We start from the raw sequence: 19037 nt of genomic DNA on the forward strand, positions 1-19037 counted from the left end.
AGGTTCATGCAGCCCATTGCCAATTTAAAAAAAAAAAATTCTTACTTGTAAATTTACATAAAAGGTAAGAATGCCTTGTACCCATGCAAAAGCTCTATTTCATGCCTAGAACAAAGGGCCATTCAAAGGTCTATTTTTCATGTTTACTAAGGAAGGCTATGGGACAGCTAAATCGAAGGTCCTATCAACTGAAGACAGAGCTCTCAAATTATGATGCAAAATCAATCCCTGATTATTTCAAGGCCATTTTAGTTGCTGAGGATACAGCAGCAAATAAGAATCAAAAATACCTGTTCTTAGGGTGAAGAACAGTGGTACAGTGTTGTGTTCTGGAGAGAAATACAGCAGGAGGAGGGCAAAGAAGAAATGGAACTCCTCTCTTATACTGGAGGTCCAGGGGAATGCTTCCTTGAAGTGGCAGCATTGAAAGATAAGGAACTGAGTCTATGTGAGTTTCTAAGGAATGGGTTTTCCAAGCAAAGGAACCATAAAGCGCCATAGTCCCGAAGCATCAGCGGAGATTCATGGAGATATTCTGGGAAGAAAAAAATACGAGACACCGGGACTAGAGTCTGGCACTTCGCCCTTGACCAACTCAGTAACTTTAGGAAGAACACAACTTTACCTCTCTTGAACCTCAGTTTCTACCTCTGAAACTAAGGAATAGTACCTCGTGTCTCACCAACTTATTTCAAAGGGAAAAAAAAAGGTTTAAGAATGCGCTTCACAGCACAAAAGGATTATTTCTAAGTGTGGGGTCCTGAGGGCCGTGGGAAATTTCATTAAACCTCTGCGGGCTTCAAAACCACAACCTAAATAAATGGCCAAGCTTGTCTGCTCCTCTGTTAAATGAGGACAGTGGGACCTACCCAACCCAGCATTGTGGGAAACGGCCGAGATAATCCACATAACACCGCGACCCGCATGCAGACCCCTCAAAACATCACCGATTAATGTTACTTTCCCTAGTGGGTGCGAACAGGGGCTCCGCTCCCCCGCTCAGCAACGCAACACCAGGGTGAAGCTCTTTGAATTAAAGTGCTTTTACTCACTGTAAAGACCATTCAATCCCTTTGGAGTACCTTGAAGGGGGCTTCCCCATTTCCATACTCCGTGACTTTCTAGCTTCCCTCTCTGAAGCCTTTTGAACGGATACAGGTCTCATTTTAAAAGGCCTTGAAATTGAGCTACCGCCAAACGCTTTCGCCAGGCTCGCAGCTACCGCTTTGGGAAAACTCCCGCGCCAGAGGTCCGCCTTTTATAGCAACGTGATTACGACACCTCGTTGCGCGTGCGCAATCATGGCGGCGTGACCACGCCCAGGCCTGTGCTGGGACCCAGCGTCCGCACTGTAGCGGACGCCTTTACGGAAAAGGTCTAAGCGCGGCTAAGTGAGTGGAGTCCCACGGCGTTACGGGCCGCGGGTGGGGGCCCTGAGTGTCCGAGAACGGCGCAGGTGTCCGCAGGGCCGGCGGGTGGGGGGAGAATGTTGTTAACGGGGAAGGGCTGGGGTGATGAGGAAAGGTCGTTGAGTCCTGAGCAGGAGTTGGAGTGGTCGGAGGATTGAGGACTCTCAGACCATGGGGATCTTCGGTTCGAAAGGCAGTTATTTATCTTGGGGTTTGCCTGGAGTGCTGATGGCGGGCTTACGGAAGAGAAGTTACCATGGACTAACTTTCCGGGATTTCCTTGACGCTGCAATGGGAAGTAGGAGGAATGCGGCGAGGAGTGGCCTGCAGTGATCTTAGAGGAACGTATCTGTAACTAGATCCTTGCGGGCGGGTCTGGAGAGGTTGCTGTCCGCGGTGCTGAGCAAAACACATTGGTTCCTTTAGAAGGAAACCCGATGAGGGCAGGGCACTGTTTCCTTGGCTGGGCTCAGGGCCCTACACCTCCATGCATGTACACTGAAGGAAGAGCTCAGTCAGCGCTGGACACTCCGAGATTAGCGCCAGTATTTAATTCATAAAATTTAGGAAAGCCAGTGCTTCGCCTGAGGAAAGAATTTCATTCCTGTTTTTTTTTCTCCCTTAGGACAGTCACCTTTGGCTTTTGCACCCAACCAGATGATTTGCCTTCAGGCTCCCAGCCTTCAAAGTACTGAACTTGATCTTTTATCAGTATTGATCCAGGCTCTTCAGTCAAGGTGAGCTTGCTCATGTGCCATTAAAATGGGCTTTCCCAAACTCCCCAAACAGGACTCCTGAGCACGCAGGATACAGTGAAGGGAACAATTGTGCTTTTCCACCGCAGTTACACATGAAAAATACTTTCTTATTTGGAAAAGAGATGGTAGAACTGGGCAGTCTTCCAATAAAATAAAAACCATGAGTTTCCAGTTGGTTCTCATACTTGTTTGCCTTTCTATGTGTGTATGCACATGCATGAGAGATGGTGCTCCTGTGTTGAATTTTACAGAGTGGATTTTTTTTCTTTCTGTTGATTCAATAAAATGTTTACTAGTCTTAGTACCAGCTGCTTGTTTGTTTTCAATTCAGATTAAGGTTAAAGTGTGAGGAAATAAGAGGAAGAAATGTGAGATGTTTAGTTTACCTGATTCATGGTGTTTGGGGATGCACCTGGCATATGAAAAGCTGCGCATCGTAAATAAAAATGGTTTTAAGTGCATTCTCTCATTTTATGCATTACATCTCAATTTTTATTTTTCAATTCTGAGAGAATCAATGGGTTGAGGTAATAAAACAATCAACTCTTGAAAAGCTGAGGATATGTAGTAGAAGTAACTGTACATGTTTTTATTATTTAGCAGAAAGCTTATAAGGCAGCTTTGACTAAAGATGACTTCGTTGCTTGCTCAAGAAATTCGCCTTTCTAAAAGACATGAAGAAATGTAAGGTTTTTTTTTTAAAGGCTTATCTAAATGAATACATTGTGCTGGCTTTCTTAGTGAAATATTGTGTGAACAGACTTAAAAATCTGAAAATGTGTCATTTAAATTTTCTAACACTTGAGAGATTTGGTATTAGGGAACGTCACTGTCTCTTAAGAATAATAAAGATTAAAAGGCTTATTTATGTTCTTTTTACTTTGCTTTGCTATTACCTAGATAAATTTACCCTTCTCACCTTTCTAGGTTCCTCACTGGTATTTAATGGACTTCTCTAAACCTCTTACCCATAGCAGGCTTGGTTTAATGGTCTAATGTTGCTGTCTTCAAACTTGTAATAGTTTTTTTTTTAAAGGAGCCCCATATTTTCATTTTGCATTAGGCCTTACAAATTATATAACCAGTCCAGTACTTATATTGATATCAACCATCTCCACCTCTTTCTGTGGGCTCTCATGTTTTCTTTAATTAATTTCTTTTCTTCAGTTCATTACCAGGCCCCTTCCTTGGCTTTCTAAGGTATTTTCCTTATAAAAAATGTCCAAATTACTCAATTTTATTTCTACCCTCATGTATTTTTTATCATCTGACATTTTTTTAATTAATCATTTAAGAGGGCCAAAAAACTTGTAAAATGACGATTTGACCAATGAGACACTTTTAAAATATATAAAACAAAGCAGTTTGATAATTTACTTAGAACTTTTTACATCTTTCTTCAATTACTGTTTCACCTTGTTGTGAGTATGCATACATACACACAGCCTCTCACTCATATATGGAACCATCATCTTTCTCTTGGAAAAAGAGGAAAAAAATATTTTTATTGCTTCTTCAAACATATGGAAGTTTAGCGCAATTCTAAATGTGTAACATGAGATTCAGGGGTATTGAAGTGTTAAGCAGAAGGTTTCGTATAGCAAGTTATATCAATGTATGTGTGTGGGGAGGTATATATAAGTATGTGTACAAAGGGATATGTATTACAGTTTGCATTTTCACCAAAAAATTAAAACATGTTTTAACACTCTAAAATAATTGCAAAGACCATAGAGGCTAAAAAAACAGAAGCATGTACTTACAGTAGATACGTTAATGAAAATAATTTTACCCATATTTAAGACTTACTGAACTACCGTAGTTTTCTACTGTCTTAATAATTGACATAGTAGTTGGCTTTCAAAATACGTTGAACTTGAATTGAGGTGTAATTAAGAAATGTACGTCCATACTGAACAAGCTAAAATGTTCTCTTAAAAAAAAAAAAACTTTATATAATCTTCCTTTTTTCTAGAGTATCACAAAGATTAATGTTACTTCAACAAATGGAGAATAAATTTCTAGATGAAAACAAGGAAAAGGCATCTCAGATACAAGCAGCTCAAACTGCTCTTAAAAGGAACCTTAGTCTTTTAAAGGTAAGTTTCATTGATTTTAGATATTTTCCCTCACCTATGCAAAAAGGTTTTAAGTGAATTTCATAATTTTGATGTATATAATTTGTTTTGAAAAAAATTAACGAAGTACCACCTAGCTTTTAAACCCATGTTAGATAAGTTGCATATGGATTCTCATTTTTTTAATGAAAAAAAAAATGGAAGTTTGCTTAAGCTAAGTGTTTTTAATCAACCAAAAAAATCAGTGACCACAGAAGGAATTTAAAGGTCACCTTTGTGCAAGACATAATAAATTTAAGATACAGCTCTCTATCTTCTTTTATTTATCGGGAGATTCTAAAACCCCATGAAGTACCTATAATGTTTTTAGATCCAACTCAAAACTATCCCCATAAAAACGAGAACAATTTGATTTTGCCCTATTGGGGCCACAGTCAACACACAGAATTCATATCTAACAGATAACAGATTTCCCAGATCTCTCTTGATAGTGATGGAGGAGGTGGTCAAAGTATGTGATTGCGCAGGGCCTCACCATTTGGCCAATGTGCCCATTTGGAGTAAAATCATATGTGTAACATTTTTGGCTGCTTGCTATACTTTGCTTCCAGAATTGTATGGCTTCATCCATAATTAAAACCCTAAAGTTTGCTTCCATTCAAGCTTCCAAGAGATCCTATGACTAAAACATTTGGTAGTAAGGCTATATTATTTAAGTTATAAAGCAGTGTTTTCAGTTTTTTATTGTTAAATATTTTCATCGATAGGCATGATATAGTTATCTTCTGTAGTCACTAGAGGATAAAGGAAGAGGGAAATTCAGTTATCTTCTCAGCTTCTGGCAGTTTGATCCACAGTAATTTAAGTCACAGCCATAGTGCTACCAAAGCATTCTATGTTGCCATATGTCTTACTTGCCCAATGGTGTTTGCAATATTTATTTTTAAATGGAAATATATAGGATAATCTGGAATTTGCTGTGAAAATTCAGAAAAACTAAATTAGAAGGCTTGAAGGCTTGACTGCTACCTACCTGCAACAAGTACAGGTGTTATTCGGATTTTTCAAGTTTGTCTTCCTTTTAGTGAGCAAGTATTTGGTGAATGCCCGGAGTCCTTACTACTAAGCTAGTTCTCAGCAGAAGGTGGAGTCAACAAAAGAATTCAGAGTTCTTTACATCCAGTAGCTCATAGGCTTAGCTGATAACCTAAGGTTGAGGTTGTCACACACAAAATAGGAGACCTTAGGAGATCAAACATTCAGTTACATGGAATCCTCAGCAGTGCGGGACTAAGTATAAAAACTCATCAAAAGCTAAAATATTCTAACAAGTCTGACAGTGGAAGCTAAGCTGGAACGGTGTTTGAATAGGCACAAGGTAAGGACATTCTTCTGCATTCTTACAGAAGAACCAAGCCCAGAAGAATGAATAGCCCAATTAATGTTCACGGGACCCTGAGCTAACTACCTCGTAAAGCCACAAGAAGCAAGGTTGGATAGATTTTGTGAGACCCAACTGAAGAGTCTGAGACTTGATATATAGGGACAATACAGTACTAGACATGTTTGAGCAAAAGAAAACTAGAGACTTACATAAGAAACATATGGGTAGTTAAGAAAAGATTCATCTCCTATTCCGATGTAATGTGATTTGAAGAATGGAGAGCTTAGATTAAAGAAGAATAGCTAAGAAATCATTGTCCTATCTAGAAGGAAGATAATGAACCTAGTTTCATAGTCTTTTGGTATGGTTTTTCTCCCCCCGATAATAAAATATATTCTCACTGTAAAAAACTTGAAAGTGTAAAGAAGATGAGCTAGCATAGTTGTTGTTATTGTTTTTTTAATCTTTATTTTGAGAGAGAGAGCATGAGCAGGGGAGGGCAGAAAAAGGGAGAGAGAGAGAGAGAGAGAGAGAGAGAGACAGAGAGAATCCCAAGCAGTCTCTGCACTGTCAGCACAGAGCCCAATGAGGGGCTCGATCCCATGAACTATGAGATCATGACCTTAGCCAAAGTCAAGAGTCAAATGCTTAACTGAATGAGCCACTCAGAGCCCCTGAAATAGCTTTTTTTCCATATCATCCCACCCAGCTAGAAATTAGTATTTTTTTTATTTTTCCTGTCAGTCTTTTCATAAACAGATACAGTGTCTGTTTGCTGTTAGACATGCAGTCTCTTCACTTTTTTTTAAAACATACTTTGAATATTTGTATATGCAATTTTTTTATCCTGCTTTCCCTCTTATTATTTTGTTTGAAACTCTGTAAAGAGATTATTGTGCAAGTGACATAAATAAGACTTGATCACAGAATATTCAGTTGGGAACAACTTTTTTTTTTTTTTTTTTTTTTTTTAACGTTTATTTTATTTTTGAGACAGAGAGAGACACAGCATGAACGGGGGAGGGTCAGAGAGAGAGGGAGACACAGAATCTGAAACAGGCTCCAGGCTCTGAGCAGTCAGCACAGAGCCCGACGCGGGGCTTGAACTCACAGACCGCGAGATCATGACCTGAGCCGAAGTCAGACGCTTAACCGACTGAGCCACCCAGGCGCCCTGGGAACAACTTTTAAAAGCATATAGATTCAGTTCTCATTGAAGGTTATTTTTTTTTTTTTTTAGCTTAAAAACTTTTCTTCAAGATTAAAGTAAAAATGGACCTGCTTTGGCCTAAAGCCCCACCCATTTAGCCCTTCCTTGTCTGCTCTATTGTCACTGTAAGGAATGGTGAAAACCACTGACCACTGCTATTGCCCTAATTTAGAGCTGAGGAAACCATAAGGTAACCAACTACTCCTAATACCCCTGGTCAAGAACAGTTTCAGTTACATCACGATATGTACTTAAGACCAGAATACACTTTAAAAATGGTCACTAAAATTTGGAAGCATTCTTGTAAAGACACTAATAACAATATAAGGATGAGCTCTATCAGCATCCATTATTTGACCTTACTGTTTCTTATATTGCTCAGAGCATCCAAATAACAGGGAGTAAGCCTTGATTTTTGGAAAGGAAGATATAACACTAGTATTTTTAAACGATATGGCTGTATATGTAGACAAGCCAAAGTTGTTTTAAAACTAGTATTAGTTGAGTAAAATTAATGGATAGAAAGTAAACATAAAAATATCAGTAACAATCCTATAGATATACTTGGAAAATAGGAGATCACATTCACATTAGCAATGAGGTTATAAAATACTTGGGAATGCTCTTAACAAGGGACGTACATGACTGTTACAATTACTACATTTCAATGGGAGATTCAAGAGAAAATTTAAATGGAGACATATGCCTTAATCCTGACGGGAAAACTATTATTTTTTTAACTATTATTTTTATAACACCAGTTGTCACAAAGTTATGTTTTTTAATATTTATTATTGAGAGAGGGAGAGAGAGGGAGCATGAGTGGGGGAGGGGCAGAGACAGTGAGGGGACAGAGGATCTGAAGCGGGCTCCTCACTGACAGCAGTGAGCCCAATGTAGGGCTCGAATTCATCAACTGTGACATCACAACCTGAGCTAAAGTCAGAGGGTTAACCGACTGAGCAACCCAGGCATCCCACAATGTTATTTTTAGTTTCAATAGAACCCCACAAAAATTTCACATCAAGCCCAACAAAATTTCTCTAAATGCATTTGGAAAAATAAATTAGCAACAGTATCAAAGAATGTCTTTAAAATGGGATGTTAATGAAAAGACTAATCCCAAACTGTTCAAGCATATTAGTAAAAGAATGAACATGAATTTAAGTAGAGAAGAAAACTCACACTGAGAGTTTAGTCAGTAAGTATCATAGATGATAATGGATTGTTAGCTTGTTAGTTTCCAGAAATGAAATAAAATGAAATGTATCTGCCTTTTAAGAACAAAATTGATTTGGAAGAGAGAATTCTGTTTCCATAAATACTTCCAGGATGTAAAAGGTCATCTCTTTCCACCTCCTTCCTTACCCCCACCACCAGTGACAAAATTGTTTAACCCAAAAAGTCAGTTTTGTGGTAGCCAACATCATCTTGTGAAGAAAATGAACAAACATTCCAGGGTGAGAAGGAACAGGAGTGTGCTACAGCAGACTAGAGATATGGCAGGTGCTTCCCGGAAGGTGCATCCCGGAAGCCTTCCTGGGGTGGCTGCCGGTTAGAGCCTTGAACCAGCTGCCCCTCAGGATGGCCAATAACTTACAGGACCCCATCTCTCCTCTTCCCTACTCACATTTCTCACTTTCTCCAAATTCAGTGAGGAGCGAGTTTAATGAATGCTTAAGTGCTGCTTGTACCAGTGACCCTGTATCTCATGCCTAAGTATCTTCTTTTTGCAATCCCAGAAATTGCACCTTGAGCACATTAAACGATTAAACCCAGCCCAGCCAGAGCTGGCATCACTGCATAGATTATAGGGAGATATCCATTGCTGGGTTGAGAGGGAGGGACAGGTCTAGTGAGGGGAAAAGAAAGAAATCGCAGTACATGACTTTTTGTGCTCACAGTTTACCTTTCCTAATCATGAGTCAACTCATTTATAGAGGCTGCTGAATACTGCCATAGAGTAACATTTACACCACCATCCATACTGGAAACTTGTTTTTTAATTGTTATGAAAAATTGCGAACCTATGTAGAAGAGGAAATCGAAGAATGAACTTCCATGTGCTTATCACCCAGATTCAGTAATTATCAAAACACAGCCAATCTTGTTTCATCTACACTCCTCACCTTCACCCCCAGCCCGCCCCTCAAATTATTTTGAAGCTAATCTTCAGGCATGCCATTGTGTCATCTTTAAACACTTTGGTGTACATCTATTTCAGTGTTTATCAAAGATAAGGGCTATTTTAAAGTATAATCGCAATACCACGATCAACTTAAGAAATTAACAATTCCTCAAATATTCAGTTGAGATGCCCATCTCCCATATTAACTTTTTAAATACTTTTAAGTTTACGTATTTATTTTGAGAAAGAGAGAGCATGAACAGGGAAGGAGGGAGAGGGAGAGAGAATCCCAAGCAAGCTCCTTGCTGTCTGTGCAGAGCCTGATGAGGAGCTCGAAACTCACAGACCCTGAGATCATAACCTGAGCAGAAACCAGAAGTCAGATGCTTAACAGACTGAGCCACCCAGATTTCCCTCCCTTATTAACTTATCAACATGGTTTTACATTTGTTTGAATCAGGATCCAAATAAAATCCAGTATGTAATTGACAGATAGGTTTCCCTAATCTCTAGAAGTTCCCTCTGCCCCACCCCTTTCTTTTCTAACCCCCTTTGAATTTCTTTGTTGAAGGAATTGGCTCATTTCTCCTATAGAGCTTCTCACAATCTGGATATTACTAATTACATTGCTGAAGTATCATTTAGTATGTTCCTCTATTCCCCATAATTGACATAGATTGATAGGATGAAGTTGTGCTGTGCAACAGAAATATAACGCAAGTATTATAAAATTTCCTAGTAACCATTTTTAATAAGGTTAAAAGAAACATTAAATGAAACATTAAAATTTTCATATTTCAAATATATTGCTCCTGAAAGTTAGTACATACTTTGTTCTTTTTTCTTACTGAGCCTTCAAAATTCAGTGTGTATTTTACATTTCCAGCGCTTCTCGACTCAGACTTGTCACATTTCAAATTCTCAGCAACCACATGTTAATGCTCTGCATTTCTAGAGACCTGATCACATTCAGGTTCAGTGTTTTGGGGGAAGAACACTTTTGTAATGACTGGTTGTCTCTCCTTCTGGAATGTTAGCAGTCACTGGTGATCGTGGCCTACATATGCCTATCAGGGCTTGCAAAAAGTGATATTTGCATTCTTCTATTCCTTTTTATTCGATTACTGATCATTTACAAGAAGATGAACCTGCCCTCAGCAGATAGTTGGTTATACTGAAGTACATTTCCTATAAGAACAAGCATGATGAGTGCTTGATTCTTTTCTCTGTACTTAGTTTTCAAAAATAACAGGTTGATTCTCTAGTATCCTCCAAAAGTGACAAATTGGTGTTTTTAAATACAGCTGCAGTGTTCAATCTGTATTCCCACTGATGCTCCAACTGTCCCAATTTTACCAAGTGGAAACCTCCAAGGTAGCTCGTGAATGCCTCTGACCTGATCTTAACAGTCCTTGGTAGTTTACTTTCTTTCTGGTACGATGGTATCTATCAGGTTAATCATACGCATTTGGAATTGGCCTTTGCTCCAAGGAGCCCTGGATCCTTTTGATAGGAATGTATATTTAGAGCCCTTGATCGGGTGTTTGTTACAACTTTTTTTAAAGATAAAATTGAAAAAAAAAAAAAAAAGATAAAAGTCAGCAAGAGCTCGTATCAATAATTCCATTTCGATCACATGATTCTAAGACTTTTAACTTAAAATCATCAACCTTTAACTCTTTTTTCCCCCTCAAACCAAAAATCTCAGTTCGCAAGTAATTTCCCAGTACCAACCTCATAGTCGTTTACTTTATCCCGTGATATAGACAGCACTACCAGCAACAGTATGATTACAGACTATGGCTCTCAGTCAGAAACTTTTTACAATTCTTTTTGTCCTTGGGGTACATCTCACTATGGATGCTCAGTCAAAATACCATGTTCTAAGACCACCTGATTTACTTTTTCTTGATGTGACTATGCCACCAAATAGACAACAGGTTTGTTTCCTTTTGTTTTCAACTTTTAGGGATTGCTTTTTCATTTGTTCTGTAACTATATCAATTTCTCAATGATATGTATCAAGTGACAGATCTGTAAAAAACAAGATAAAAAGGTCTAGTCAGGTAAGTCTACCCTCTTTTCACCTGCTTTTTTTCTTCTTCCCCCCAACCCCCTTGGGTACTTTTTTTTTTTTTTTTAAGCTTTTCATTTATACTCAGGAAACTTTTGACACCTTAATCATTTATTTATGTAATGAATATTTAAGTGTTTAGTACATACCCTGCACTTTATAAGATTCTCAGATGCTTAAAGGTAGTAGCAAACATAGTCCTTATCATCTCGCAGTGTATAGTCAAAGATAAGGTTCTTCATTGAAAATAATATGATATAACTTGCTACAGAAGGTAGAGATTTTTCAGTCAGGCTAAGGAATTCATAGTTTGTCCTCTGTGTAGTGGGTATGTTTTTTTTTTTTTTAAACTAGGTAAAGACATATTTAAAGTAGTAATTTTAGCAAAACTAATCAATTTCATATGAGGTTGAAATGAGACATAGTCTAAGCCTGGGTCCAAGTCCTATTTGTTGAACAAGTAAGTAATAATAAGGCCATAGCACAGGATGGCATGGACAGACTAGAGGAGACATCCTGAAGGATCAGTCTATGGACCTTTGCATTTTTAAATGTCAGGGAATAAGAAGAGTTGAAGATAGAAGATGCAGCATCGGTGTCTGGGGGAGGAGAACTCCCACTATTGTATATTCAGTACAATCAGGAGGAATAAGTGTCGTTTTATTAGGTTGAGGAATAAGGGCTAGGAAGAAAAGTTATCTGTCCCTCTACATTAACAGCTGAAGCTAGATAAGAGGCAGTCTTGGAGAGAGCAAAAGTAAAAAGATGAGGACAGATGTCACAAATCTTAAGAAAGCCCACACTTCAGATTAAGAAGAGAAAAAAGGAGCCAGCTAAGGAGAAAGAGAAGTAGGAGGCAGAGAGGTAAGCAAAACAGCTAAGAAAGTAAAATCTCACTTGAGAAAGAAGTTCTCTGGAAGGGTGATAATCCCTTGTCGAAATGCTTCGGAGCTGACAGTCAAGTTACTCACAACAGGCCTGTCTTACCAGGCCACAGATCCCTGCTCATGTCTACTCTTTCATTGCAAATCTGCTCTTCTAGGAGAGAGATTCAATATCCTTACTTTCTGGTCTTTAAGGCAAAGGTTTATAATCTTGTCTATAGGTGCAAGTGGCACCTAGATCTACCACTAACAGTAAATTTATAACTCTTCTAATAATGGTGTAAATGGAGTTATGATTCTTTTGTTTGATTTCTAACAGTTCCAGGACCTTGTACAATCTCAGTGCAATCACAGAAGAGTTAATCTTCACTATTCAGTGTAGCATCGGCATCAAAAGCTCTTTAGCATGTGTCTCAGCTACAAACTTCTGGTGGGGAATAGACAGGGCTATTAGATGGGCTTTTGATCCCTAAATTGCTGGTTTTCCCCTTCAAATCACCTTCTTCTAGACAGCAGGTGCATTAATGGTTGTGCAACTTTGGGGAGTCCCTTTAGGGAATTTCCTGTTTTTCCCTTTTACATTTCACACCCATTCCTTGCTCCCGCCGCTACCATCTGCTCGCTCTTTTCTCCTGTTCAGCATTGGATTCTTCACACCCCACTCCCACGCCCTTTTCCATCGCTCTCCGTCTGTCCAACAGCCCTGTACTTGGATTGCTCCAATGCTTGTACAGGGATCAGAGAACTTTCTCTTTTCGATCAACTCACTAAGCTCAAAGGAGAGACAAAATTTACACAGCCTTGAGCCAAGGCCTCTGTGAACTTGACAAACATAAGCAAGCACAAGACAACATAGGTGCCAATGTGGGGAGCATGAAACAGAGCTCAGCATTTCACTAACGACTTGGAATGTTCTACATTTCTGGGCATACACTTCATCCACATATCAAGGTAACATCTTTACCAGAGTATGAATTAAGTGTAATTAATTACCCTTGTGTTTCTACAACCATAAGAGCAAATGCATACACCCACGAATTAAACTACAAATTAAAGCCCAGTGCTTAAAAGCCATCGGATGAATGATGCACAACGTAGCAGTAAAGCTGGCCATCGAGACTGCCCTAGAAATCTAGTACTAAAAATCTAGAGTGTAGTGAAAAGGCTTTTGCTGCAAAGTACGGAGGTACCTCATGGTCTTTCTTTTCAATATGTGGAGAATTTGCATGAATATAAAATAAAAAGAACACCGAACAAATGAAATGTGTGACATTAATATACCACTTCCATGATCTGGCCCAGAACACTTCACTTTTAAGGTTAGTGCAGTGTCAAAATATCTGTTTTTAGGGGCGCCTGGGTGGCTCAGTCGGTTGAGCGTCCGACTTCAGCTCAGGTCACGATCTCGCGGTCCGTGAGTTCGAGCCCCGCGTGGGGCTCTGGGCTGATGGCTCAGAGCCTGGAGCCTGCTTCCGATTCTGTGTCTCCCTCTCTCTCTGCCCTTCCCCCATTCATGCTCTGTCTCTGTCTCAAAAATAAATAAATGTTAAATTTTTTTTTTAAACACAAAATATCTGTTTTTAGTGTCGGAATATTTGACCGTTTTATCCACCTGGCAGTTTTGAATGGTATTAGGGCTAAGGTAGTATCCTGAGCAGTTTTATAAGAAAGTCCATTTTTCAAGAATTATTGCCATTTACTATTTTATTTTTTTAATTTTTTTTAACGTTTATTTATTTTTGAGACAGAGAGAGACACAGCATGAACGGGGGAGGGGCAGAGAGAGAGGGAGACACAGAATCGGAAGCAGGCTCCAGGCTCTGAGCCATCAGCCCAGAGCCCGACGCGGGGCTCGAACTCGCGGACCGCAAGATCGTGACCTGAGCTGAAGTCGGAGGCTTAACCGACTGAGCCACCCAGGCGCCCCGCCATTTACTATTTTAAATGAAATGGAAGACCTTGAAAGTGCTCTCGACACTACCCCCACTTTTTATTTTGAGATAAGAAATGCTCTGTTCCCGATCTGAAACTGGTTATCTAGCCAGTGATCAGTCTCCTACCTCAATGACCTTCCTTCAGTTCAGACTGTACATCCAGAGAAGAGTTGAGAGATTTGGGATATAGATGTTACTATTACAGGTGCCATTTGTATGTGTTATGTAAATACATTTTGTTTCTATAACATTGATACCTATCACAGGATATAGAAGCAGCAGAAAAGTCTCTACAGACCCGGAGTCACCCAATTCCATCACCAGAGGTGGTTTCTCTTGAGGTGAGAATCTTAAAGATCAAAAGTATAAGAAGAGACCCCATGCTGTTATGAGTACGTTGTAAATTAACTGTGGTTCTATGTATGTATTTCCTAGACTTATTTATTCAGTAAAATAAACAAGATATGTCTGATTGATCCTTACATGTCCACAGTGCTGTGCTTTGTATGTAGGTGACTGATAAGTATCTTGATGTTAAAAAAAAAAAAGCGTCACATGAAAATTTTCTTAAAATCCTATATCTTTTCATCTAGAAACAACTACCCTGTTAAACCATGAGAGACACTATGCACTAAATCTTAAGATGACAGCATGCCTAACCAAAGTGCTTTTCCTGTTGGCTAATGTTAGTAGTTTAGTCCCTTCACCAATTTTCAACCAATGCTATTTCAATGCATATTATCATGCAGTATAGTGTGGCTTTTGTCTGTTTTATTTTGCTCAGTTCAAGAACAGATTGGCAAGATTGTTGGCAAAAATAAATCCTACTTGGTATATGAATATATCTGTGATGAAAGGAAATTTACTCCATATAGAATAGTTTAATTTTATATTCCTAATGACCTTTTTCAAATACAGTTTGCTTGCTGCCTAACCAGAGATGTGAATAGACTCAAAATTAAAGGATGAGAATTTGCCCTTCAATTTTCTGTGTCATCTAGAGTAATAAGAAGAGGCAGTGATCAAGGATAGAAAGAACTCTGGTACAAAGTTGTGCCTTGGGCATGTCTTTTTCTTTGTTGAATTCTCCAATACCTTGCTCTGGCCTATACGGGGCCCACACAATAGGGGTTAATCCAGCCATGAATGGTGGAGAAACTCCCAACCACAGGCGATGGTTGGTATTTTTCTGAGCTAGTCTTGCACAGCAGGATGACCTCTATTTTAAGTGTTTCAGGCTACTTCTCAGACCACATGCATAGATAGATAGATATGTAGAACCGCTCACCATTTTCAACTTTCAGAACTCCTGTACCTTGTTAATGTGCAGAGTAGATCATTATGTGTTCTTAATGCTATGGAATTCTTTGGTTGAATTTCCCAAAATGAGATTCATAGTGATAATCTCCTATAAAATGCCCTGCAAGGATAGAGATTTTTGGTAGTTTACTTTTATTTGGCTTTGTTAGAGCAGTCATGCAAAAAACCATCAAAGCTTCTAGAAACTATATGGTGATCTTTGCATGAGCCTCTGTAGCTTACAGACTTGCTATAGGCAGGCCATTAATACAGTATCTCAATTTCTAAGCCATTTAAATGAAAAGTGATTACATTATATTTTTTCTCAATATAAAAAAAATTGGGAAGAAATTACAATTTACCATAACGAGTGCTTTTCTAAAAGGTATAATGGATGCGTATTTTAAATGTTTCTCCCCATACAATTAAGGAGTCCATTCACCTGAATCCTGTACTAGTTATATTTCAGTTCCTGAGCTCATCGCAGGTCCAATCTTTTTAGGCCAACTATAAATCAGTTGTTCATGTTTGATCATTTCATTGTAATAACTTCAGTACACGTAATCATTTGGTAGGAGATTTGGAACAGTAACCGAAAACATTTAATGATTGTAGCCATAAATGATTCCACTGGTAATAATCACAAGGTTGGCCACAAGAGGGCGTGTAAAATCACAATAAAATCCTAAAACCTGTAATTCTGCCAGGCTCTGGTTTTACTGAGAAATTTGAAAATTAACACTAGTAAGTAGCCAGATTTCTTTCTAAAATTAACATAAAATATTCTGTAGAGGAAGTGCATTCTACGTCTATGTGTGCATGTGTGTGTGTGTACACGCATACACACACTTCAGTGAATAAACATTTAGACTATTATGAAGAGCCAAGTTCAATTGCTTGATATGCTTTTTTACTTTTGGATGTTGTTTTTTTTTTTTTTTTTTCCAGACTCTTTACTGGGCATCAGTAGAAGAATATATTCCCAAGTGGGAACAGTTTCTTTTAGGAAGAGCACCATATCCGATCGGTGTTGAAAATGAAAATGAAGCAGAAAAATACCACTCAAAATGAGGCGCAGTGATAACTTCTTCACATGCTCTTTCAAAACAACCTGTTTAGTACAGCTGAATATTAAAGAATATGCAGATCGTTTCAGGAACTTTAGGAATCGAGTACGTTCCCAATGTCCCATTACCTTCTCAATGACGGTCAGGATCTGACAATCTGCTGACGAGTCTCAGGTTGTCACTTTGAGACCTACTAGTAGTTCCAGGTCAAGAATTTGCCTTCTGCCAAATCCATGGAAGTGTTAGTGTTAAAAGCTTATACTGAAAGGTGGACTGTTTATTAAACAAGTCGCTAAATAAGTGTGTGTGTCTCGTTTTAAGAAAAAAAAAAATCATTTACAGCCATTCTCATCTCAACAGTAAATACGGGTTGTTCCGATGTTACATTTTCTAGAATCATTTTGGTTATTTTATTATGGGGATCATGTTCAGCACAGGATCAAAGTGGGTGTTGGTCCATTATTACAGTTTCTTCTAACAAGTAGAAAAAATAGAGACACTTAAGCTGCTTCAATATAATATTTATTAGAGAATGGATTTATAGGATTTTGTCCTTCATAGATAATCAAACCTCTGAAAGTTCTGGGGGAAAGAACTAAACCATCAAGCATTTGGTAAGTAGCCAGTTTCAGGAAGGCTCAGACGTGGTTCTGAAAAAGGTCCCCTGTTAGAGCTGAGAATGGTTACTGGATTTTGACCTGGTTATTTAAGGACTGCCAACCCTGTGAATGTCGATAACTCCTCTCATCTTCTCATCTTTAAACTTGCCCTTCCCTCTCCCTTCTATTTTCATTATTTCTGAAACTGTCAGAAAGCTTTGAGGTTCCTCAGTCTTCCACTGCTTGAACACTCAAAAAAATTTGTTTTTCTAATTATAGAGGCAGCTCCTGCTAGCAAGGGGAGTCTATACGTTGCCATTCAAGCATTTAAATTTCAAACTGGTTTGTGTTTTTAAAAGAAAATAGGATAAGCTAAAAAAAAAAAACAACAACAACAACACTATATTGAAACGTCCATTGTGCTGATAAGTTCCTTTAAACTACCATCTTGGAAATATCCTGTTGAGTGGGTGGTTGGTGTGGGTAACAATAACGTTGTTTTCATAATACGCGCTGGCAGATTAACATACTTCTCTACAGTGTTAACAGTTGTAATTAAGGAATAAACAGCACAGAGTGTCAGTCCGATGACAATTTCATCTATAGTGTCACAATACAAAATGTCACAAAATATTAGAACTGTTATATAACTATAAAAAGTATCCGCTTAAAAGCTGAAAGCCTTTTTAAAAAAGGAAGACAGAGAAAGGAAGAAAAAAGAAAACTGGCATAGAGACCAGAACAATTTATACCTTCTCAAGAATGTTCTGACATGAAAATAAATTGATAATTTTTTTTTTCCTGTTACATCACAGTTTGGTTTCTAGCCATCCAGTTGATTTAGCAGGAGAATGCACGGCTTTTTAGCAGCTTTGAATTGGTAAACAGATTTAGATGTAGTAGAAAGGAACATGAGGAAGTTTTTTTTTTTTTTTTTTTTTAACATCCAATCTTTCCCAGCATATGCACATAAGAAGGTGAATGAAGCGATGTGAAACTTATTTCTCTTTAGTCAAGTGAAAAAAAAGGCTAAACATTTGTTGAGATAGTAAAATATTGTGTCAAGCAAGTAGGCACATTCCAAAATTAAACAGTGGTTGATACGTTAACATCCTCAAATATTTGAGTGCACACTTCCTTTGAGTTCTGTAAATTAAATCACCAGTAGGTTCGATTAAAATACAAAATGAATAGCAATTTAACCATGTCAGAAAAGGTTGTTTTTTTCCTCCCCTAAGTTGACTGACTTGCTAAATAGTTTATAAAAAGAGCATATATTTAATATACCCTGGGTTACTACTTAGGGAAGCGGGATGGATGTCATTTCTAGGCTTTAGCTGTATCCTTTCCCCTGTTACTAGAGAATACCTCAAAAACTCCCAGAGATGACTTTATTCCTGGCCCCCACAGAACTCCCTCCCCTTCTCTCCTTGTAGACTGTAACAGATTGCACCACATGGTGTATGTTTAAAAAAAATATATCCATAGGGACCTAGATACCCCATTAAAGGGCTTTATATTCCTCATGGCAAATTAGCTTTACATAGGAATTTCCAAGTACCGTTTTCTGTAAGGAGGGAAGAAATACCGTAACTAACGTGTATTTTGTATTTGCTATCACTAGGAATCAGACAAGCAAACAGGTCATCTACTCATACTCCCCCTGCCCCCTACCACTGCTATGATTCAGCGTCCTTCCCGTTCACTCCATCATACCTACTATTCATGAAAAACATGAATTCGGTATTTGGGGGTTTGGATTTTGGTTTTTGTCTGTTTACAATAATGGGATTTTCAAAATAAAGGTCATTTCAACATTTTCTTCGCACAGCCTTGCTTGGATTGTTGCAAACACAGAGGTGCATAAATACTCAAACTCATTTTATGCTGGAAGACTTTTAGTAGATGAATTTATTAAACTATAAAATACTAAGGTCAGAAAGAGCTGCAGTTTTTCTCCACGCTTGGTAAAATAAACTTGACTAAGGAAAAGCCCAACACTCTACAAACCAGACATCTGGTCTTTCCCGGGAAGGGGGGGCGGGGGGCAGCAGGAGCAGTGCCAATGAAAGGGAGGTCAAATGGACAGTTTTTCCTGTGCGTTACGTCCAAGGTGCTTTCACACGTCGGCTGAAGATTTGAAGGATTATAATAATCTAACTTTTTTCACAATTTGGTCTTCTCTGTTCCAATCCCTTTTCCATCAAAAAAAA

The 19037-nt window shown here is 38.4% G+C and overlaps 1 protein-coding gene across 3 annotated transcripts; it reads left to right on the forward strand.

Annotated features, from left to right (window-relative positions):
* The first annotated feature begins 1300 nt into the window (after positions 1–1300).
* On the forward strand, positions 1301–16525 carry CA2H3orf14 (chromosome A2 C3orf14 homolog). Of its 3 annotated transcripts, none has more exons than XM_042977351.1 (6): positions 1301–1391; positions 2035–2146; positions 2768–2851; positions 4143–4266; positions 14126–14200; positions 16107–16525. In XM_042977351.1, exons 3-6 carry the CDS (start codon positions 2799–2801, stop codon positions 16227–16229), a joined length of 375 nt encoding a protein of 124 aa, XP_042833285.1. In that variant the 5' UTR covers positions 1301–1391; positions 2035–2146; positions 2768–2798; the 3' UTR covers positions 16230–16525. The 3 variants fall into 3 exon arrangements, with proteins under 3 accessions (XP_042833285.1, XP_042833284.1, XP_042833286.1); XM_042977350.1 differs by having other exon boundaries at positions 2771–2851; XM_042977352.1 differs by having other exon boundaries at positions 1385–1456; positions 2771–2851.
* Positions 16526–19037: the final 2512 nt, after the last annotated feature.

The sequence above is a fragment of the Panthera tigris genome, chromosome A2, assembly GCF_018350195.1.
Source record: "Panthera tigris isolate Pti1 chromosome A2, P.tigris_Pti1_mat1.1, whole genome shotgun sequence".
Taxonomy (NCBI): domain Eukaryota; kingdom Metazoa; phylum Chordata; class Mammalia; order Carnivora; family Felidae; genus Panthera; species Panthera tigris.

Bases quoted from the DNA above. Each gene is read 5' to 3' on its own strand.
- CA2H3orf14 (XM_042977351.1), top strand. From the start codon at position 2,799: ATGACTTCGTTGCTTGCTCAAGAAATTCGCCTTTCTAAAAGACATGAA. The intron at 2,852-4,142 runs GTAAGGTTTTTT...CCTTTTTTCTAG, and splicing joins TCTAAAAGACATGAAGAAAT to AGTATCACAAAGATTAATGT. The intron at 4,267-14,125 runs GTAAGTTTCATT...TACCTATCACAG, and splicing joins GGAACCTTAGTCTTTTAAAG to GATATAGAAGCAGCAGAAAA.